The sequence below is a fragment of the Grampus griseus genome, assembly GCF_964374135.1.
Source record: "Grampus griseus genome assembly, chromosome: 2".
NCBI lineage: Eukaryota > Metazoa > Chordata > Mammalia > Artiodactyla > Delphinidae > Grampus > Grampus griseus.
The window spans coordinates 2,869,464-2,892,428 of record NC_139018.1 but is presented as its reverse complement, the minus strand read 5'-3'; the positions used below and the strand labels follow the sequence as shown (position 1 = coordinate 2,892,428).

Below are 22,965 nucleotides of genomic sequence, written 5' to 3'. Positions count from 1 at the left end.
ATGCTCAGCACTTACTGCCCAGCGATGTTTACGCTCTGACTCAGGTCTTGTTTAAATGTCCCAGCCTGACCCCACCACAGTCAGCAGTGGTGATTTAATGAGCCCTGCTGTGCGGGAGGCTCACAGAGCACAGAGTAGCCTCATGGAGCTTACTTTCCAGAGGGAGAGAAAGATAGTGCCACACATAGACCATTAGAATTGTGATCGGTCCCAGGAAGGAGGATCTCGGGGACCTGGGCTGGGACAGGGGCCTCAGGTGGTCAGGGAAGTCAGAAGGGCTCCCTGGAGGAGGTGACCTGTGAGCTGAGACATGAAGGAGTGGGCCACGTAGCCTGGTGGGAGCAGCATGCTTGGGGCAACCCCAGGAAGGGAGGGGTCCCCAAAGTGTGGAAACTTGAGACAGACCTAGGGCTGGAGGGCCACTGGGCTCTAGCGAGGAGACCCCCCTCAGCCACCTGTAGGCCTGGAGCTAAGGTCTGTCTCAGCTGGTCCTCTCACAAGCCTGTAGCCCCTTGAGGGGGTCACCCTCGGAGGCCCCCCGCTTATCCCAGGCCTGTGGCCATCTCCCAAATTCTCTTGGGGAGGGCTCTCAGAGAAAGAGTGAAACATTCCTGAAGGTACTTAAAGAAAGAGCGGGGGGAACTGGGCAGGAAGGGCCTGGGCCTGATACTTCCACTCCCAAGTCCTACCCTGAAGACAGGCTGTGGCTTGGCCTCTGACTCTCATTGTAACGTGGAGGCCAAGGCTGCAAGACTTGACTTGGGGCTGCCATACTGCACAACGGGGACCTGAGCGAGCAGGGACCTGTGAGGCAGGAGCCTCAGGTGGCCTTCCAGCAGTCACCATTGCTGGCCCTGGCATCCGGGCAAAGTCAGACCTTCATCCGCAGCGCCCGAGGAGGCCGGTGTGGAGAGCCGGACCTGAGATCTCCAGGCCCAGCAAGGAGACTTTATTGAAACAGAATTCGTATACCATACAATGTACCCATTTAAAGTGTGTAATTCAATGGTTTTTAGTATATTCACAGTGTTGTACAACCAGCACTACCATCAATTCTAGAACATTTCCTCACATCTAAAAGAAACCCCATTCCCATCAGCAGTCACTGCCTAGTGCCCTCCTCTCCCAGCCCCTGGCTGCCAAAAATGTTCTTTCTGTCTCTATTCATTTGCCAACTCTGGACATTTTATGTAAGTGGAATCATATAGTATGTGCTCTTTTGTGACTGGCTTCTTTCATTTAACATAATGTTTTCCAGGCTCATCCACGTTGCAGCACATGTCAGTATCCTTTTCCTTTTTATGGTTGAATAATATTCCATCTTATGAGGGAACTCCCTGGCCGTCCAGTGGTTAGGACTCTGCGCTTCTACCGCAGGGGGCGCAGGTTTGATCCCCGGTTGGGGACCTAAGATCCTGCAAGCCGCGACACGGCCAAAAAAATAAATTAATTAAAAAATGAAGTTAAAAAAGTATTCCATCTTATGGATAGACCACATTTTGTTTATCCATTCATCAGTTGATGGACATTAAGTTTTTCCACTTTTTGGCTGTTGTGCATAACACTAGTATGAGCATTTGTGCACAGGTTTTTGTGTGGACATATGTTTTCATTCTTTTGGTTACATATCTAAAAGTTGGATTGCTGGGTCATATGGTTACTATATTTTTAACTTTTTGAGGAACTGCCAGACTGTTTTTCAAAGCAGCTGCATCATTTCACACCAGCCGTGTATGAAGGTTTCTACGTTTCCACATGCTCCCCAATACTTGTTATTACCACTCTTTTTTATTATAGCTATCATAGTGGGCTAGGATACCTAGTGGTATCTCACTGCAGTTTTGATTTTCATTTCCCTGGCGGCTGATGTTGGACAACTTTTCATGTGCTTATTAGCAATTTGTATACTTTCTTTGGAGAAATGTTTATTCAGATACTTTACCCATTTTATTCATCTTTTATTATTGAGTTGTGAGAATTCTTTACATGTTCTAGATAAAGTCCTTTACCAGGCATGTTTTGCAAATATTGTCTCCCACTGTGTGGACTGTTTTTAACTTTATTGATGGTATCATTTGCAAAAAAACCCCCAAAAACCCAAATTAAAATTTTGATGGGGCTTCCCTGGTGGCGCAGTGGCTGAGAGTCCGCCTGCCGATGCAGGGGACACGGGTTCGTGCCCCGGTCCGGGAAGATCCCACATGCCGCGCAGCGGCTGGGCCCGTGAGCCATGGTCGCTGAGCCTGCGCATCCGGAGCCTGTGCTCTGCGACGGGAGAGGCCACAACAGTGAGAGGCCCGCGTACCGCAAAAAAAAAAAAAAAAAAAAAAAAAAAAATTTTGATGAAGTCCAATTTATCTACTTCTTTCCTTTTGTTCCTTATGCTCTTGGAATTGTATTTAAGAAGGCTTTGCCTACTTGAGGTCACTCCTTGCGAAGTGAAGATTTACTCCTGTGTTTTCTCCTAAGAGTGTTATAGTTTTAGCTCTTACAGTTAGGTATACAATCCATTTTGAGTTTTTTTCTTTGGTTATTAACACATTAGTAACAAGATCTGGCAGCAGGTCTAATATCTTCTGTAATTTTGGAGATGACTGTACACACTGTTCTGAGATCTCTCCAAAATGTAATGTGATGAGACAGTATCATGATTTCTAGGGGTACCATAGTCCCAGCCATTGCTAGTACCGCCTACATTCATAATTGAAGAAAATACTAGATTTCAGTTAAAGTTTCATTTAAATAAACCTGTAACTACCCTCCCAGGTTCATGGTACCCCTGAAATCTATCCACAGACTGCAGGTTAAGAACTCCTAGGATGGGACTTCCCTGGTGGCACAGTGGTTAAGAATCCACTCGCCAGTGCAGGGGACACAGATTTGAGCCCTGGTCCGGGAAGATCCCACATGCTGCAGAGCAACTAAGTCTGCGAGCCACAACTACTGAAGCCCACGTACCTAGAGCCCAAGCTCCACGACAAGAGAAGCCACCGTGATGAGAAGCCCGCGCACCACAATGAAGACCCAATGCAGCCAAAACAAAAAAAAAAGAAAGAAAAAGAACTCCTAGGATGGCTAAAATTCCTGCCCAGTCTCAGTTTCTGAAGAGCCTTGCGGGGGAAACGAACCCTCCCAGGACTGGCTTCTGGCTGTTTCCCTGCCAGCCCACACCCTGCCTTCTGCCTGGTCCAGCTTTGGGGAAGCTACTCCTTGCCTGGCAGAATTTTCTAACAAGTCATCTAACAATACTACTAAAACAAAAAAAAAGCAGCAATAAGAATTATAAACACTATGTGTGGAATCAGACAAGGCATTCTGCCCACATCCTCCTCCCTGGTCCTCCCAACATTCTTAGGTCTCTGGTGAGGCCCGCGGCTGCACGGCTACGTGGCTGAGGCCTGCCGGCGAGTGGGGTCGCACGGTTCAGGCGGAAACTTCACCTCGAGGTGCCTCAGTTTCCCTACCTACAAGGCGCGGATGAGCCGGTCATAACCGTGTACACCCAGTGGGAGTACTGGGCGGATTAAAAGCACTGATGATTTCTGCACAGAGAGCACAACCAGGCACAGTTACACCCTGAAGATATTAGCTATTATCTTTAAAGCCTTTCACAGGGGACAGGAAGGTGCTATTTCTCTGCCAGCGTCTCCTTTCTCTTGTTCTGCACAGGATTAATGCCTAATTATTCGTAACATCCAGGATTCTTTGAGTTGTAACAGAAAGTCCAATCGCTCTATTTAAAAAGCCAGGATTTCAGGCCTGGCTTATGCGGTTTGGACAGTGGGGAGAGGTCAAAAGATCCCATCAGGACTCAACCGGCCTTTTCCCACAGACTGGTGGGGTAAGAAGGGCTCCCTGGAACAGGCCCTGGACTGGGGTGGGCAAGCAAGACCCCGGGGCGCAAACGTCTCCTCCAGCTTCCAGCCCCAGTGGGGCCTGTCCTGCCTGCCCCATCCCTGGCCCTGCTTTGGAGGTTCTAGGCTTCAGATCTCTAGGTCCTGATTTCAGAGAGAGAGAGAGAGGTCCCTTCCTTCCTGAGAGTTCCAGGAAAAGTTCCAGAAAGACCCTTGATTGGCCTGGCTAGGTCATGTGCCCTTGCGGAGCCAATCACTGTAGCCAGAGGTCTGGGGTGCTCTGATTGGCCAGGCCTGGGTCACGTGCCAGTTAGAGATGGGGAAGCCCCAAGCCAACCACCGGGAGGAGGGTGTTGTGGATGGGTAGACACTTGGGAGACGCTGGGCTGACAAAACCAAAGGTCCCCCTTATAGGGCATATTTCATGTTGTCTTGGTCAGACGTCACCTGTGCCAGGAACCTTCCCCCCCAGGACTGGCTCCTGCTCTGTGCACCCACAGCAGCCTGTGTTCCCTTTATCTCTCACTCTGCGGTTAATGAGTGCCTACTATGCATCAGGCACAGAGAAGGGGGCCCAGGAGGAACCCCAATGACTACAGGGTGGAAGGAGAGGGTGGAGGGTGCACAGGGGACTGACGGAGGGGGAGCGGTCTGTGCAGTAGGAGGGGAACCAAGGTCCAGACAAGAGAGGGAATTTCCAGAGGGAGGAGTGGCGGACTCAGGTGCTGCTGAGGAGGGCAGTGTTCCAGGAAGTGACCGCTGGATCGGGCAGCCGGGAGCTTGTGGGTGACCTTAGCAATAGGTAGGAGTAGGCACACAGCCCTCCTGGGGTGGGGTGAGGAGAGACTGGGAAGGGAGGGAGTGGGGAAGGCAGGTATGGACACGTCTTTGGAGTTTTCTGTCTTCTGTCGTGGGAGTAGAGAAATGGGGAGGAGGCGGAAAGGGGCTTGGGAGTAAGGGAGAGATTTTCCCCTTTTTTTTGGGAAAATGCTAGCCAAGGGGAAAGAGAGAGAGAGGCTGATGGTACAGGAGAGTAGCAAGGGGAGGGCAGCCGGAGGTGGGTGCCTGAGATCAAGATTGGGGTGGGAGAGACGGCGGGGGAGTGGGGTGCCAGGCAGGCAGATGTGTCAGCTTGGGGACTGGAAGATGAGGGCCCACCTGACGGATTCAGTTTTTCCCACTGAAGAATGAGGTGAGGTCGCTGGCTGGGAGTGAGGGCAGAAGGGGCTGTGGGAAGTATGAGGATAGGAGAGAAGGTGTGAACTCTTAGACTCAGAGGGTGGGAGAGGGTGTCACCGAAAAACATGGTGGGGCTGCTGACTCGATGGAGTGCCAGTTTGAAGTTGTGAGGTCACAAATTCCCAACCAGAAGGGTTGTGTGTGGGCCACCTTCCCCCACCCCAAACAATAGGCAGGGGCAGGAAAGGGGGTTTCCTTCAGGTTGAGGGGTTCCCTGTGGTGGAAGAAGGGGGCTGGAGAGATGGAATCTGTAAAAACTCCACCAGGCCAGGAGGTAGTTACTATTACCTGTGTTTTACAGACAAGGAAGCTGACAGGGTCAAGGCCAGTATCTGTGTGGCTTTGGCGTCAAAATAGAACGGGGTCTGGCACATGTTAGGTGTTAATATTTGTTGAAAAATTGAATGGCTGCAAGGTCCAGTGATGCACCCATTGTTATAACCCAGCCAGGAAGTAGCTCCAACCTTGGGGTTTGGTAGGTGGTGCTGGTGACCCCATGTGCTGTGCCATTCCTGCTGCTCTAATAAATGACTCAATATCACCTTTGTGCCCTTGTAGGCTAATCTATCCAGAGTCTTGTGGTATAACTTCATAGACACTAAGCGAGCAGGGCAGAGGGCTCTTAACCTCATTCCTCACACAGTGCTCACCTCTAGATGAGTCACAGCCCTCGGCCAGGTGGTTCAGCCCGGGGAATGCCACCTCTGGTTCCTAACCCTTGGCTTTGCTGTCTGCATCCTACCCAGGCCAGCTGTTGGGGAGTATCCCGGGGCACACACCTGCGCTACTTGGGCTCTCCTAGGAGATGAGTGTCCTTTTAAGGGGAATCCAGGAGCTGCGACCCTGAACTTGGCGGGGGCAGTTCTCCTCCATGGGGAGGTCTCCCAGCGCTTTTTCTTACAGTTCGTTCAGGCAGAACTGAACATGGTCACTTCACTGAAGTAATAATGATGGCTCATGCTGCAAAAAACGTGGAGAACATCCTGCTTATTTATTCAGGCTTTAAAACCATAAAACTTCAGATTTCTGCCTGTAGCTATTTATAACCAGAGCTGGTGTAAACTGTCCCCATATTAAGCTCAGGTTTGAAGTAACTTAAAAGAAAAATAGCCATCCGCTGCATTAAAAAAATGCATATATATATTTTTTCATTTATAGACCTTCTCTCGCCTCCTGATTATTCCTGATTATGTACGAAGAGCGTGTTGTTTGGGGGGATCGGTGGGGGTGGAGCAGATACAGACCTCCAGGGGAGTCACACACTCTCCCATCTCCCACCCCCACCCCCAGCTATAAAAGCAGCCCCGCGTCGGCCGGTGGTCACTCTCTGGGGCAAGGGGTGGAGTGGGGGTGGCAGGGCAGGCAGCAGATCCGGAAAAGTAGCTCTTGCCTCGGAGGAAGTTGACCCTCCTCCCCTACCAAAGGCTTGGGATGAAAATAGCTTCTTCCTCTTTACCCTTCCCGGACCCCAGCCCATTTCTGTAAGTCCCCCACCCCATTTTTAAGTGTTCCCCTCCCCCTGTGACAATTCGGCTCCTTCACAGCTCTCCAAACGGCCATCCGGGACGGCAGGGACCCCGCGCCCCGACTCTGCTACCGGGCAGGGGCAGAGGACCCTCTCCTCTGGCCTCGCAGGCGCGGCGCGCCCCGAAACTCGGGCAATCGCGGCAATTTCCAACCTCCCCCCACCAAATTAGCAGAAAGCGCCACTAAACCCCCTGAGCTCCTACACTGCTTTCTTCTGCTCCGGGGGTGACTGTCACCTGGGAAGCCTGTCCCCTGCACCAGGCTTCCCCCGGCGCTGAGTAACCCCCAAATCCCTTGGGAAAGGTGGGGGCGCAATTAGTTTCTTCCAATTAGTTTCCCCTCTTTGTATAGAACCCATTCAAACTGTGAGATGTAATCCTCCGCGCGAGGGGGAAAGTAGTCCCAACCTTGCATTCAATTTCTGTTCTCGTGTCGCGTATATTTTACTTTTTGAAACCGATGGGATCCTCAGTGGAGCCCTTCGGGGAACGTGGGGGCAGAGGCCGCGGGGGGCGCGCTCAGGTGAAGGGGGGGACCGGCAGAAGGAGGGGGCGGGGAGGACAGCTAACTCCTCGCTATTGCCTAGAGAGATGGATCATGGGGCGTAGAGAGATTGCAAACCTCAAACCACGTACAGCGGGCGATACGCGTCAACCGAACCTGACCAACGGAAGCCCGGAGCCTCCCCCTCCCCGCTCTCCCGCCCCGGCCCCTTGGACAGACTGGTACGCGGAGCCAATCTGGCTGCCGCTCGCCGTCCAAATCCCACAAGAGCCAATGGGAGCACGCCGGGGGCGGAGCCACCCCGCGCCGGGTTGGGCTGCGCGCGGCTTCCCCCGCTCGCCCAGGCCCCGCCCCCCTCCCCTCCCGCTCGCTGCTCCTGGAGTAGTTAGTGCCAGTGAAGTGCGGGCGGCGATGAGAGCGAAAGTTGCGCTCGGCTCGGCGCTGGGGGCTTGAAGCGGCTCCGCTCTCCGCCCGCTAGGGCCGCCCCAGCCCCAACTCGCGCCCGCGAGCTCCGGCCGCGCCCGCCCGCCTCCGCGCCCGCTCTCACTCCCTCCCCCGGCCCGGCGCCCCCTCCTCAGGAGCCGCGGGTCCCCGCCACTTTCGCCCGGTCCGGGCCCCCGCCGATGCCGGCCATGGTGGAGAAGGGCCCCGAGGTCTCAGGGAAGCGGAGAGGGAGGAACAACGCGGCCAACGCGGCCGCCTCGGCCGCCGCCGCCTCGGCCGCCTCCGCCTCCGCCGCCGCCTCCTCGGCCGCCGCCGCCTCCTCGGCCACCGGCGCCTCCGCCTCGGCCGCCGCCGCCCCCAATAATGGGCAGAATAAAAGTTTGGCGGCGGCGGCGCCCAATGGCAACAGCAGCAGCAACTCCTGGGAGGAAGGCAGCTCGGGCTCGTCCAGCGACGAGGAACACGGTAAGTGGCAGCCGCCCGCGCCGCCCCCGCCCGCTCGCCCGCTCGCCCGCCCGCCCGCTGACCTCCTCTCTGCTTCCCCGCAGGTGGCGGCGGCATGCGGGTCGGACCCCAGTACCAGGCGGTGGTGCCCGACTTCGACCCCGGTGAGTAGCGCCCCAGCCCGGCCGACCGGCGACCCGAGGGGGCGGACGGCCTCGGACAACTTTCTTTTTGCCTGTGTGGGTCCTGCTGTCCGCGGGGAGACACCCGCGCAAGGGTGTCCTGCTGGCGTGCCTGCCCCTGGGGAGGCCCCGGTCGCCGCGGCGGGTCGGATTGGAGGCGGCGGCGCGCAGCCACACCTGGCCACCTGGCCCGGGGGCTCCGGCGTCCCCGGGTCGGCACGAGCCGCGCCGGGGCCGGGCAGGGGCGGCCGCGCCGGAGAGTTAGTGTCCTGCGAGCGCCTGGGCTTGGGACGTCCTCGGACCCGTTTCTCCCCTGCGGAGGGTTGCCCCGCATGCCCTTTCCTCGTCCTGCCCGCCCCTGGACTCCTGCCTGGCCCCGACTCCCCTTCCGTCTTGAGATCTCCCAAAACCAGTTAATAAAAGAAGTGTGCTTCCCAGAGGGCGCCTGCCCGGGGAAGAGAGACTGGCTGGTGGCAGTTTGATTTTAGGACCTATTTGTAAATGTGTGTGTATTCCCCCCCCCGCCCCCGCTTTTTTTTTTTTTTTTTTCTTTAAGGAACGGGTTGTGAAAGATTAGAACCTTCAGAAGCTTTAGCCTAACAAATGATGTCCGCCTCCAAGAAATCCCTACCCCCTAGCTTGGAACATTTGCTACTCTTGCTGCTCTTCTGTGTGGAAGCAGATTTAAAGTACCAGAAAAATCCAATCAGACAAAGGAATTCGTCAGTGAGATTCTAGCCTGTCTCCGTATAAGATTATCTTTAAAAGATTGTTGGCATGGAAGATGTTTGAAAGGACGTGGGTTTTCTTTCAGAAATAAAACTCAAAAGAGAACCTTGTGGAACTGGAGTTAACAGTCCTCCTGGTTGGAGGGCTTTAGTGGAGGGCTTTAGAACTGAAGGTTCTCTATGTAGGTTATACCACGAGTTTGAGAAGATAAATGCATAAATGCTTTTCCTTGGAAACAAGACTGCAGAAAATTGCAAGGATCTAGCCCTTGAAAAAGGCGATTGCTCTTAAGCTGTTATTTAGGTATGAAACTCTGGGTGTTGGAAGTGAAAATACATAGGGATCCCTGAGTGAGCTCTTGGGCATTCTGGAAATAAATGACCTTTCCCGTATTTGCCTTCTACATTTTAGTCTGTTGATGATTTAAATCTCTTAAAGTATATGTAGTCTACCGCCCAGGTTTGTATTCCTTTTAACTTATGTTAGTCTTTTTGATAGTTTCCCCTTCCCCCGCGTCTTCCTTTTTTGGTAGTCACTTCTCATTTATAAGAGTGACAGGATGGAACTCCGAGACAAGGCTTTTTCTCTTCTGTGCATGCCTTCTCCATTCCATGGTTGGCCACCAGGGGAAGCATACTGTTTTTTGGTTACAGTTGACCCTATCTTCATTTTGTAGGTCAAGTCCATCTTTGTTTTAATACACAGAACATAAAGCAAAGCTTGTCACCAAGTTTTCCCCACATATTTAAAAAAATCAACTTGTATATTTTAGTTTTAGTAAGTTGGTCAGTTTTTTGGTATATTTTGTTTATATTCGTTTTGAAAGCTTTATTTAAATATGTTGGATGTGACTAAAGAAAAGGGCATATTTGATGGCAACAGCAAGAATTAGAATTCTGACATTCTTCTAAATATTGATGTCTAGCTCAGCATTGTTAGGAATGAGCCTGATTTCTTTGGAGTTGTTCTCTTTGAAACAGCACATGTAATAGGATCATATTTTGAGCTGTCCTTGCAGTTTCGATGGAATAGATGCAAGCATAAATTTGCTAGAGACCAGCCATTCTAAAAAGTAAAACACTGTAAATGTTTTGCTGCATGGTCTTGCTGCCAGTTGATTGGGTCTTGGCATTAACATTTCGTATTTTGTGTTTGTTTTAATCTGGAAAGGAATCCAACTGGTATGAAATAATTTGAAACCCTGTTTTGCCAATCTGAGCAGTGGGATGAATTCCTAGGTATGGCTGGAAATTGTAGGACTTTACTGTTTCCTACTGATTTATTTTTTTAGGTGTGTTCTCATTTAACTTAAAATCTAAGAAAAAAAAAAAAAAAACCTAAGGGACGGGGCTTCCCTGGTGGCGCAGTGGTTAAGAATCCGCCTGCCAATGCAGGGGACATGGGTTCAAGCCCTGGTCCGGGAAGATCCCACATGCTGTGGAGCAGCTAAGCCCGTGCACCGCAACTACTGAGCCTGTGCTCTAGAGCCTGTGAGCCACAACTACTGAAGCCCTCACGCCTAGAGCCCGTGCTCTGCAACAAGAGAAGCCACTGCAATGAGAAGCCGGTGCACTGCAACGAAGACCCAACGCAGCCAAAAATATAATTAATTAATTAATTGATTTAAAAAAAAATCTAAGGAACGGGGAGACTTCCATTTTGGAATAGAAATGATACAACAATTTTGTTTCTTGCCAAAAAATTTTTTTTAGGTCTTTAGACTTAAGACAGTTTCCTTCCATGAGTACAAGTTAGGAATAATATGGAATTGAGATTGTGATTGTTAGTTTTTTTTTCCCTGCCTGAGTTTTGAATATTTGTTTATTTATTTATTTATTTTTACAAATTTGAACAGACCGGTAAGTGTGAAACTCATCAGGAAACTGATTTTTTAAAAAACTATCTCTGTAAAGATGTATGAGTGGAAGAAGTTGATTTTAATTTTTTTTAAGGTCAGATTTTATTTACCCACAGTATCTCAACTTGACCCTATTTAGCTTTAAAAGCGAATGGTTGAAACTAGATCCACCTGATACTCCCTGTATAGCCCAAAGAAGATTTGTCATCCCTCACAAGTAGTGAGTGAAGTGGATAGAGCACTGCCATCCTAAAATGCTGATTCAGTTCTTATTATCTAACGAAGACCTAAACTGGATCACTGGATCAGAACTTGGTAGTTAAAATAACATCTGTGTTTATAATGATGGAACAAGTTTTATCAGTTAGATTTAAAAACAAGACCAGAATGCAGTTCCATATCTTTACCTTAGTCTTTGTTCTCATGTGGGGTCCAGACCGTCTTTCCATACTCAGTGCCGTAGTGTATGCTGAGTCGTCTTTGGTTTCTTTTATTTATTTTTATTTTTTATTTTTTAAAAAATTTATTTATTTTTGGCTGTGTTGGGTCTTCGTTGCTGCATGCAGACTTTCTTTAGTTGTGAGTGGGGCTACTCATTGTGGTGGCTTCTCGTTGCGGAGCACAGGCTACATCTAAGCGCACGGGCTTCAGTAGTTGCAGCATGCAGGCTCAGTAGTTGTGGCACACAGGCTTAGTTGCCCCGTGGCATGTGAGATCTTCCTGGACCAGGGCTTGAACCTGCGTCCCCTGCATTGGCAGGCGGATTCTTAACCACTGTGCCTCCAGGGAAGTCCCAGCATGTGTTATTACTGTCAACTTCTGTCTGTGCTGGTTTTCAGTATCACAGTTCACTAATAGTAAAACTAAGACTCTTACAGAAGAGGAAATGTTAATGGTAAATATTTTTGAGGTAATAGCCCTTTAAACATGCACCCTGTATTTGGAACATTGAATCCAGTATATTTAATCAGATTAGAAAATTTGTGGTTGTCATTGGCTCAACTGTCACTTCAGAGTTGACTTGTATTAATAAAATGTGTTATGCTTTAACGTGGAATAATTTTTCTGAACAGGGTGTCTTGACCTGCTTTTCATTTCTTCTTACTGGTGGTTCTATGTACCTCTTTGAACATATTATTTGCTATACTTTAGTTTCATTGTAAAAATCAATTTTAAAGATACCCCAAAATTCATAAGTTACAGTGAATGCTTTGTGATGTAGATGTACTTTGAGGTAGTGTTCACCCAAATGAGAGGTCAGGGTAATGATAAACCCTGTGAGTGATCACCTTCATGATGTAGTGAAGTAGGAGACACTTAAAACTGGTTGTCGGGAGGCTGAATGCCCTGTCTCTGTGGTTAAGAAGGTGGTTTAAGGTCGAGCTGGTCATTTTATCTCTGGAGCCTCAGTTCCCTCCATTATGAATCAGGGATCTTTCCCTCACTTGTGGCCTGTGATTGTGTCAGTTATAGTCATCTTTTTAATTTCCGGCTTCTTTCAGAAGCAGTATAGAGTAGACTGTGAGAGCTTGGGCTATGAGAATCGTCAAACCCAAGTTCAGATCTTGGCAGTGCCTCTTGACAACTGTGTGTTGCCCCTGGGCAACAAAAATAAAGTTGCAACTTTATTTTTGCTTTCATCTGTGAAGTAGAGGTAGTGGAACTTCTTCCTCAAGAGAAGAAATTAACTGAGCTAATACATGTAAAATGTCCAGCGCAGTGCTTGGCACAGTGAGTGTTAAGTAAACATTGTCTGCTATCTTATTCTAATTATCGTTCGTGGGACTTCAGTTGCCAAGCAGTGGTCCCCGCGTTGCCTGCTTTACTGCAGAGGTAAGACTGAATTATAATGAAGCTGTAGATTTGAATGTGAATCATGCACTGTGATAGTTGAAGAAGATTACTTTTAAGTTACCTGCTGCAATTTAGGTAACTATTCTTTCCTGGAAGAGGGAGAACTAGTCCAATACTTTTATATAGCAGAAAAGTACACTGAGATCCAGAGAGGATAGGTAAACCTTTTCAGATCAAGTTTCTGGATAGTACAAAAGAGACCTTGAATCCATCTCTGGGCCAAAGTGAAGTACACATTAACTGTGTTCTGAGTTAGGGAGTTTTTGCTCTAAACTTTCAAGTTCTTGTCTTTGAGAGTTAATGTTTTCGAGGTGAGGTTCTTCTGCCACAATGTTCCCTTCTGTGGGTGATGAGTGTGATTCAAAGGTTAGCTGGTTGAGGCTGATCAGAGCAGAGTTGTTTTAAAAGCAGTGTTGAAAGTCCTTGGTACTGAAGAAATTTAGGCTTACTCTTAAAAAGCTATTTTCCTTGGTGTTATAAAGTTCTGTGGGGCAATTTAGTTGCAACTAACTTCTTAGTCTTTGGAGATGAAACATTAGAGTCTATCCAAGTTACTGTATTCTCCCCTAGTCTATTTTACTTTTTATATTTTACTCTCTGCTATATAGATTGTTGTAATTAATTTGTAATTTAGCTCTCACTTTCTTCTGAGCCTTTCTTTAGAGGTTCCATGCATAATGTAAAAGTAAGAAATAAGGCTTGTATTGGTTTTTATATTTAAAACAGAACTGGAAATCCCTTTTGTGGAGGGAGTCTCTGTAGCAGCACAGTAAAAGTTTGAATAAGGTAGGAATTGGGGATTGAATGCTGATTCAGTGATTTGGAGTGAGTTAATTCCTACAGCTTTAAATAGCAATTATGGAAAATATTTGTGACCCTAGAAATGATAAGGGGTAATAATTGTAATTTAACAATTCCTTCTGTTTTGTGTTATGGAAATTCTTCTAGTACATATATCTGTCTTCTGGTTGAGCTTTATGTTTTCTGTTGTTGATTTTTAAAAAAAGTATTTAAAAAATAGAATGGTTTAAGGTGACAAAAGGTGTTTTGCTAAAATGTTTGAGACATTTTAAAATAACATTAAAATGTCATTTAAATGAAATGTTGACAGTAAACCCTAAAACTGTTTTTTTTCAAATTAGTCAAATTCTTTAAAGATGATGATCTTAGTAAAAATCGCACAGTAGACATAATTCTTTGAAATTTCTGGATTTTCCCTTCCTTGGAGTAATGAGAGAGAAAATTGTAGTGTCCGCCCAGTCCAGCCTTCCTGTGTTCTAGATGAGGAAAGTAAGGCCTGCGGAGACAAAGTGACTTGTATTTGTCTTTCAGTCATTAAACGTATCTCCAGGTAGACTTGAGGCCAATGAAGCCAAACTTAAAACTCTTAATGTTTTAGAGCATTGTTACTGCATACAATAATTGGGAACGGTAATAAGGGTGCATGATTTTAGAACCAGGAGTAAGAGTTAAATTTCTAAAATTGAAGTGATTAGATAGTGGTTAGATGTTGGAATGTCTTTGCAAATTATCATAAGGTAGGATAGCATTGTAAAGATAGAGTTATTTTAAAAACCCATTCAAATAAAAAAGAATATCTACAGTTACATGCCCACCACTGTGATTAAACACTGTTGATATTAGGGCATATTTGCGTCAGGTGCAGGTAGAGGCTAATTCTTCCACTCCTGCCTTCACTAATTGGAAGTTGATTTTTGTTATCCCTGTGGTAGTTTGCATCCTCTATGAAGCAGATGCCAAGATAGAATTAGCCGTGCAAGAGTGTCACAGGGGTAAATGCCTGTGAAGATAGAGAGGAGAGGAAGAAGGTTAGGTGGCAAAGCCTTCAGAATGGGTGCAGGTGTGACACCTGTGAAGGAAAACAGAAAGAAGGATGATTGATTATTGGACCCGGGAGCCTAAGATTGCAGTGCAGCCAGAGCACAGATTGTTAGAGTGCATTAGGCAGGAAAGGGCCTGCCCTAGAATGCCGGCTGTGTTCAGTCATTGGCCTGGCGTTGGTATGAATGCTGCAGTGGACCCCAAAGGTGCTGGGCAGCTGGGGCTGTCAGCTAATTACACTTCTCTCAGCTCTTTCTCTCTTGAAGAGATCTGAGTGGCACGCTCTCAAGGCCGGCAGAATGCCCATGTGTGTTTTTGTACTTCAGTACGTACTTATGTGTGAAAAGCAATATGTTTTGTTATTGTCAAAGTCTTTTTGTAAATGGAATTATTTGTGCATATTCATTTGCTTTGGTGTTTTCCAAACAAGTACATTGCCACTAACAGGCACAGAAAATTCCTTTCCTTCACCCAATTTTCACTAAGGTGTTAGGTTTATTAACTTTTTGCAGTACTGTCTTTTTGTGGTTTATGTTGGCATTTTTCTAAATTACTGGTGAGGTTAAGTGTGCTTTTATTATATGTTTTTTTTGGCTGCTTGGTTTCCTTCTGTGAATATACCTTTTGCTCTTTTTCTGTAGGGTGTTCTTTTTCTTACTGATTTGTGGGAGTTCTTTATATATTTGGATACTGATCCTTTATTAGGGTTACATATGTAGAGTTTTTTGTTTTCTCTCTAGTATGGGGGTTGATTGCGTTTCTTTTCAGGAAGGAATAAAAATATATCCCTGGTTGGATATGTTTCTGCTCAGAGACTGGACTTGGTACATAGCTCCTATAATAATTGTCACTAGGACTCCTGGTTTAAGATGAATGTCACTGAGAATTGACACATCTTTGTTATGTTTCAGCGTTATTCAGTTCATTTGGTGTACTAATTATTAACCGATTGACCTAAATTTCAGTACCAGATGACTTGAAAAGCTCTGATTTAATTTCTGTCCAGCATCTAGTTATAACAGCATACCAGTTAGAGGTTAAAGTTACAGCTTTAGTTTCCACGATGGTCAGTTAGTTTCCTATAACAGGTTAACGTGCTGTGGACTAAAACCAAATTCAGCTGTCTTATGGGTTTGTCACTGATGATAAGCGAGTGGGTGAGTGTGTGCATGGGGAGGTGCAGCTAATAGAAGACCCTTGAAGGAATGATTTGTCAGTGCCAGGTTAGTGTAGTGCTGGCTGTGTGCCAGACTGGTTTGAACACTTTATACCTATTAATGATTTAACACAACGATCAAAACAGTCATATCAGGTAAAGTTGTTATCACCATTTTCCATCTGAGGAAACAGAGGCATGGAGAGGCTGATTGTTATGGTTCAACCTAGTAACTTGCCCAAGGTAACCCATTCTAAGATGCCAGCTGTTGTCGGAAGCACCATTATTTTATATGTCACTAAGAAAGGAAAAACACCAAGATCGCATTAAGTGTAAGTTGCTGTCAGATTTCTATCTAGTGTATTTCAGGGAGAGCCAGCCAGAAATCCTCTTTAAGAAAAAACACTTAGGAGCAATACTTTATTGGATCAATTGCTTAGTCATTTCCATGTGGTCCCAGGTATTGTGGAGTTTTATGTTTAGGGTTGCCAGAGCCTGCTTCCTGTCCAATTACATTCCCCCTCTTTCTGGAAGTGAAAACACAAATGAAATGGGAGGTATCTGGCTTGGTTGACTGGGGCAAATTGGAATGAATTGCTTTACTCCATGTATGTCAAAATAGTCATTTTCAGAGTGTAAAATACAATTGTTTTTTTTGAGGGGAGCGATTTCTTGCGATTGGATGACATAAGGTTACAATGGACCCTGTTATTTTGGTTACCCTTTAGTTTAACAGTTGAGTATAACTTTTAAATATCTATCCCCCCCATATGTTTTTCTGCAGATTCGCACTGAACTTGAGCTGTGGAATGAATTTAAGAACCAGGTCTTAATAAAGTGTGAAAAGATACACAAATTAAAATATCTAAGAGAGCATTTTAAAAAAAACCCTTGGTTTCACCCATACAGCTATCTGGTTTGTGTTGTTCAACAACTAATTTTCCTCCCTTGCATATTATTCCCATCCTTCCTCCCCCATCAAAAAAACAAAAACCAAACTAACCCTGCCCCGCCTCCCCCAAAATCCCCAAAGTATATATTAGTGAATTGTATTCTATTTTTCAAAGACCAGAGTATACTTAAAGAAAATTGTAAGCTTTATTCTGTTTGTGAAGTTTGCCATGTTTGATTTGATCATAGTGTAAGTTAACTAAGGACTAGTTTTTGTCTGCCCAGAGCCCCAAGGTTTGCCTTGTACATTTACCGAGGGCACTTGGGTGAGTCTCTGCTCCTCAAGTTTGGCCATGGTTATCCTTTTCAGTAGTTTCATCTAGTGACTAAGAAATACTACCTGATGGCCCTATTTATGCCTGAAAAGGTTAATTAAAATTTTGGGCGTTGGTTAAACATTCTGTTCACTTAAACTGTGCTGTTTTACACACATACATACTCTTACGGAAGATTGCAGATCCTGCTTTACTGACATAGAAGCTTCTGGGCTTGGGCTAGTTCTGCTTTCAGACTTAGTGTGGATATAGGGCGATCAGGATGGTAAGAAGAGTAGGGTAAGTACTTGGCTAGTCTGGTCTTACTCGGTTCCATAAAGTCTTGGTGGTGTCATGTGCTTCTGCTTTCTTAGTTTTTTGAGCCACCAATTTGGTTTAAATATCTAAAGGTTTCTCTTCTCATTCGATGTAGCTGAATGTGGTTCTGCATTTAATAACATTTGTGTGCACTGACTGACTTACCTTGAATAGGCATTTTGTAATGGACAGTTGATAATTAAGCACCAAGTTTAGTTAAAAAATGGAAACCCAAGGGAAAAAATGAGCTTTAAAGTTGCATTTAAAAGCTGGTTTTCCCTGTTTTCTGTGCCTTTTTAGTAATGAATTTGTATGAATTAGAGATACACATCTTAGATGCATTCTTAAAAATTTATTTTTATCAAGGTGAATTCATATGACATAAAATTAACCATTTTAATGTGAAGAATTCAGTGGCATTTAGTACATTTACATTGTGTGCACCCACCACCCACACCATCTAGTTCCAAAGTGTTTTCATCATCCCAAGAGAAAACCTCATCTCCCTTAAGCGTCTACTTCCCCTTCCCCCCCCCCACCCCATCACTGATGACAGCACACAGAGGGTGCTGTGAGGCATGGTGTGGCGGGGTCACCTGACCCTGGGGTGGAGGAGGGGCATTGAAGAAACCAGGAAGAAGTTTTAGGTGAAGTGGTCCTTTGAGCCAAGCCTTAAAAATAGGAGTTTTTCTGTGTTTATGATTTTATGATGTTTATTAATTTAAAAATTATATAAGCTGTAAATGTTAAAAAATTATTTTGAAAATGCTAATCTTTCTTAAGAATTTCAATCTAGATTTTCTTTTAAATTGTCTTGAGCTGTGCTGTCCAATAATATAGCCACTAGTGGTCTATAATTTTTTTTTTTTTTTTTGTGGTACGCGGGCCTCTCACTGTTGTGGCTTCTCCCGTTGCGAAGCACAGGCTCCGGACGTGCAGGCTCAGCGGCCATGGCTCACGGGCCCAGCCGTTCGCGGCATGTGGGATCTTCCCAGACCGGGGCACGAACCCGCGTCCCCTGCATCGGCAGGCGGACTCGCAACCACTGCGCCACCAGGGAAGCCCCGATCTATAATTATTTAAATTTAAATTTATTAAAATCAAATAAAATTAAAAATTCAGTTCTGTCACACTAGCTACATTTCAAGTATGTAGCTATTGGCTGCTGTATTGGACGGCGCCGAGTAGGACATTTCCATTATCCCAGAAAGTGCTGTTGGACAGCACTGATCTAGAGGTTCTGATGAAAGCTTTGTTTTTTATAATTAGTTCAGTAGTTTTGCCCCTTTAATCAAGGTGCATGATGAAATGTGCTATTGGAGCAGCCGATAAATATTATGATGGCTGTGTACTGAATTCCTCTAGTGGAGTATTTGTTAAAATATTGCTATTAAGGTATTCAAAACAGGCTTCTTGAGAAAGCAAGTAGAAATTGAAAGCTTGGAGAGGTTTGTTTTTTGAGGTGGTTATTTAGTACCTAATTAAACCAAAAAGATGATTAAGATATAAGGCTATATTGAAGATAAATGTAGGACTTAAAAAATCAACAATATGAAGGCTCAGCCTTTTTTTTTTTTTTTAAAGGGATCTTTATTTTCATTTATTTATTTATGGCTGTGTTGGGTCTTCTTGCTGCACGGGCTTTCTTTAGTCGTGGTGAGCAGGGGCTACTCTTCATTGCGGTACGCGGGCTTCTCATTGTGGTGGCTTCTCTTGTTGCGGAGCAAGGGCTCTAGGCACGCAGGCTTCAGTAGTTGCGGCATGTAGGCTCAGTAGTTGCGGCGTGTGGGCTTCAGTAGTTGTGGCACGAGGGCTCAGTAGTTGTGGCTCTTGGGCTCTATAGTGCAGGCTCAGCAGTTGTGGAGCATGGGCTTAGTTGCTCTGCGGCATGTGGGATCCTTCCGGACCAGGGCTTGAACCTGTGTCCCCTGCATTGGCAGGTGGATTCTTAGCTACTTTGCCACCAGGGAAGCCCTGAAAAGGTTAGGTTTTTAAAACAGCTTTATTGAGGTTTAATTGACATAAACTATACATATTTACACTTACACAGGTGTGCATATATTAGGCTGTTTGAAGTCCCACTGCTTACTGATGCTCTGTTCAGTCTTTTTCTTTCTTTTTGTAAAATAAATTTGTTTATTTTATTTATTTTTGGTTGCGTAGGGTCTTTGTTGCTGCGCACGGGCTTTTCTCTAGTTGCAGCGAGCTGGGGCTACTCTTCACTGCAGTGTGCAGGCTTCTCATTGTGGTGGCTTCTCTTGTTGCGGAGCACAGGCTCTAGGTGTGCGGGCTTCAGTAGTTGTGGCGCGTGGGCTTAGTTACTCCGCAGCATGTGGGATCTTCCCAGGCCAGGGCTCAAACCCATGTTGCCCGCTGGCAGGCAGATTCTTAACCACTGCACCGCCAGGGAAGCCCCTCTCTTTCATTTTGAATGCTTTCTATTGCTATATCTTTAAGTTTGCCAGTCTTTCTTTTGTAGCATCTAATGTGCTGTTAATACATGTATTTTTTTCATCTTCCAGGTTTCATATCTAGAAGTTTGATTGGGGTCTTTTAAAAAATTTTTCATTTTTTTATTGAAGTATAATTGACTAACAGTGTTGTGATAGTTTCAGGTGTGATTTGGGCTTTTTAAATGTATCTCAGGTCTCCTGAGCATACTCAGCCTTGCCTCAAACTTCTCAAACACTTTGCAGTACAGTTGTAATTGTTTTAATGCCCTGGTCTACTAATTCTCCCATCCATCTCATTTCTGAGTTGGTGTCAACTGATTGATTTTCTTCATCATTATGGGTTGTCTTTTCCTGTTTCTTTGCTTGTTTGGTAATTTTTGTTTGGATGCCAGATATTATGAATTTTACTTTGGATGCTGGGTATCTTTATATTCCTATAAATATTCTTGCGCTTTGTTCTGGAACATGGTTAAGTTCCTTAGACATGGTTTGTTCATTTCAGATCTTGCTTTTAAGCTTTGTTAGGTGGGATCAGAGCAGCATTTAGTCTAGGGCTAATTATTTCCCACTACTGAGCCAAAACCCTTCTGAGTACTTACTCTACCCAATAGTCCTTTAATTCTGAGGTTTTCCACTCTGGCTGTTGGGAATAGGCACTCTTCTTGGCCCTGTGTGAGCCTCATGGATTATTCTTTTTATTCTTTTGAGTAGTTCTTTATTCGATACCTCAAGTATTTTCTTCAGAGGCATGTGCTGATCAGTACTATGCTGAATACACAAAGAGGAGATCTCTGGAGTTCTCTTTCTGTGCAGCTCTCTCTTTTCTGGTATCCTGCCCTACAAACTCTAGCTGCCCTGGCTTCCTTGGCCTAAGTTTGCCTCCTAAACTTGGGGAGATTGCCTGACTTTCACTGGGTTCTCTCTCCCTGTGCTGCCAGTTGGAAACTCTCTCCAGGCAATAAACCGGGACAGTTGTAGGATTTACTTCGTTCGTTTCCTATCTCTCAGGGATCGTTGTACTCTGTTGCTTGGTGTCCAGTGTCTTGAAGACTGTTGCTTTGTATGTTCGTTTTTAGTTGTTCATAATGACAGGGTAAATCTGGTTCATGTCACCCCACCTTGGCTGGAAGCAGAAGTCTAGATTTTTTAAAAAAGAAAAGTAGAGGAATTGGTTATATTTCCTTTTTTAAAGAAAACATTAGTACACATTTACATATTGTCATTTACCCCTAATCTATTTCGTTTCTTCTTGAAGCTGTTAGGGCTTTTTTTTTTTTTTTAATTGAAATATAGTTAATGTACAATGTTATGTTAGTTTCAGGTATACTACATAATGATTTGATATTTGCACGCATTATGAAATGATCACCAGGATAAGTCTAGTAACCATCTTTCCCCATACAAAGTTATTACAATATTATTGACCATATTCCTTATGCTGTATATTACATCCCTATGACTGGAGGTTTGTACCTGTTAATCCCTGTCACCTATTTCACCCACCCCCCACCCCATCCCTTCTGGCAACCAGAGTGTACTGCCTGTGTTTTTCTCTAGGAGTTGTATGGTTTCAGGTCTTACATTTAAGTCTTTAATCCATTTTTGAGTTTATTTTTGTATGTGGTGTGAGAAAGTGGTCCAGTTTGATTCTTTTGCATGTAGCTGCATGATTTTTCCAACACCATTTATTGAAGAGGCTGTCTTTTCCCTATTGCATATTCTTGTCTCCTTTGTTGTGGATTAATTGATTGTATAAATGTAGGCTTATTTCTGGGCTCTCTATTCTGTTCCATTTATCTGTGTCCCTGTTTTGGGGCCAGTACCATACTCTTTTGATTACTGTAGCTTTGTAATGTAGTTTGAAATCAGGGAACATGATAACCCTCAGCTTTGTTGTTTCTTCTGCAAATTGCTTTGGCTTGTTGTGGCTTTTAAACTTTTAAGTTTGGGTTTTATGTTCATGGAAGCATTCTGTAAATAGAATAATAATAATGCTTTTAGAAACCAGAATATCAAATTTTATGTTTTCATATAGCCACTGTTCATTTCAGTGTTCATGATAGAGTGCTTAGTCTGCCTACTCATTGAAATCTGATGATTCTAGCCAGAATTTTCCAAAGCAGGATTTTTTTTTTGAGTTCACTATTCTTTATAAAATATATTATTTAAAAAGTATTCGTTCTAATAAGAACGAATACTTTTTCAGAGAAAAGTATACTTTTTCAGAGAAAAGTATACTTTTCTCTTTGAAAAGTATAATTTAGGAAATATCTCATTCTTGGACTGTCTTAGACTTCCATCTTGCTGAGATGTAGTAAGTATTTGTGTGTGTGTGTTCCTTTTGAAGCACTTCTTACAGAATTTTTATTGTTTCCTAGTCATTTTCAGCTCGATGCCTTTTAGATTTTGAACATCTGGCGCTTTCATATGCCATATATTGATCCTCCTAAACTGAATTAGGGTTTTATATAACTGATGAACTATCATTTTGAGTCCTTGCTGGTGTTCTGCTTGCTTGGCAATGGGTCAGTTTCCATGGCATTGCCATTTTTGTACAGTATTGTTAGTGGAGCAGAGAGGTTGGGGGTGGGCATGCAGGCCCCTCACCCTGCTAAAGCGGGGTAGAAGCTGGAGTAGCTGAGCTTTTATTTAGTTTTGCATTTTAAGTTTCTAGATCATTTTTAAAGTAAGAGTTGTATTGCTGTAAAAAAGTTTTGAAACCACACTTTCTATCTTATTAAGAACAAGTAGCAGTAGCAAAGTGAAAGTGTTGATACCAGTGATTTGAAGTTTAAGTTCTGCAGACTTTAATGCAGTTAAGACAAAGCTAATAATCATTAGGCATTCTATAAGCATGCAACTTTTGCCTCAATTAGACACATTCATTGGTGGACTGTGTTTAATTGTGAAGGAAAAAACCAATTTAAGAACATGTATGAAATTGGAATTATGCTCTGGAAAAAGTAAGATGAGATGTAATTAGGTGTTTTTTAGTTTTAGCTTTTCAGGAACGTAATTCCCCTCTGACACATCTATTGTCTTGCTTTTTACACATTGCACTTTTGTACATACTTTTAGGAACTCGTGTGAGAAAACGATGGACTCCTTTTACTTATGGTGGTCTAAGAACACTAATTTTTCTCTCTGTTACAGGATTTTACACTTATATAGTTTTCCTAAACATTAATGAGTTTGCTTTTTTGCTTATGAATAATTTGAACATGTAGAAAACAATAGAAATATTAATGAGTCCTGTATGTCTGGCAACCAGGTTTAATAATTGTAAGATTTTTTTTTTACTTATTGTATTTTTTAATTTCTGGCTGCGTTGGGTCTTCGTTGCCACGTGCAGGCTT

The 22,965-nt window shown here is 44.7% G+C and overlaps 1 protein-coding gene across 1 annotated transcript in view; it reads left to right on the top strand.

Moving 5' to 3' along the window:
• Window positions 1–7,747: 7,747 nt before the first annotated feature.
• RCOR1 (REST corepressor 1) overlaps window positions 7,748–22,965 on the top strand; it is a gene marked incomplete at its 5' end in the record, with an annotated part of 119,018 nt that continues 103,800 nt past the window's right edge. The window contains 2 exons of the mRNA XM_082649564.1: window positions 7,748–8,033; window positions 8,117–8,176. Coding sequence (XP_082505690.1) covers window positions 7,748–8,033; window positions 8,117–8,176 — 346 coding nt within the window. The remainder of the gene's footprint in view (window positions 8,034–8,116; window positions 8,177–22,965) is intronic.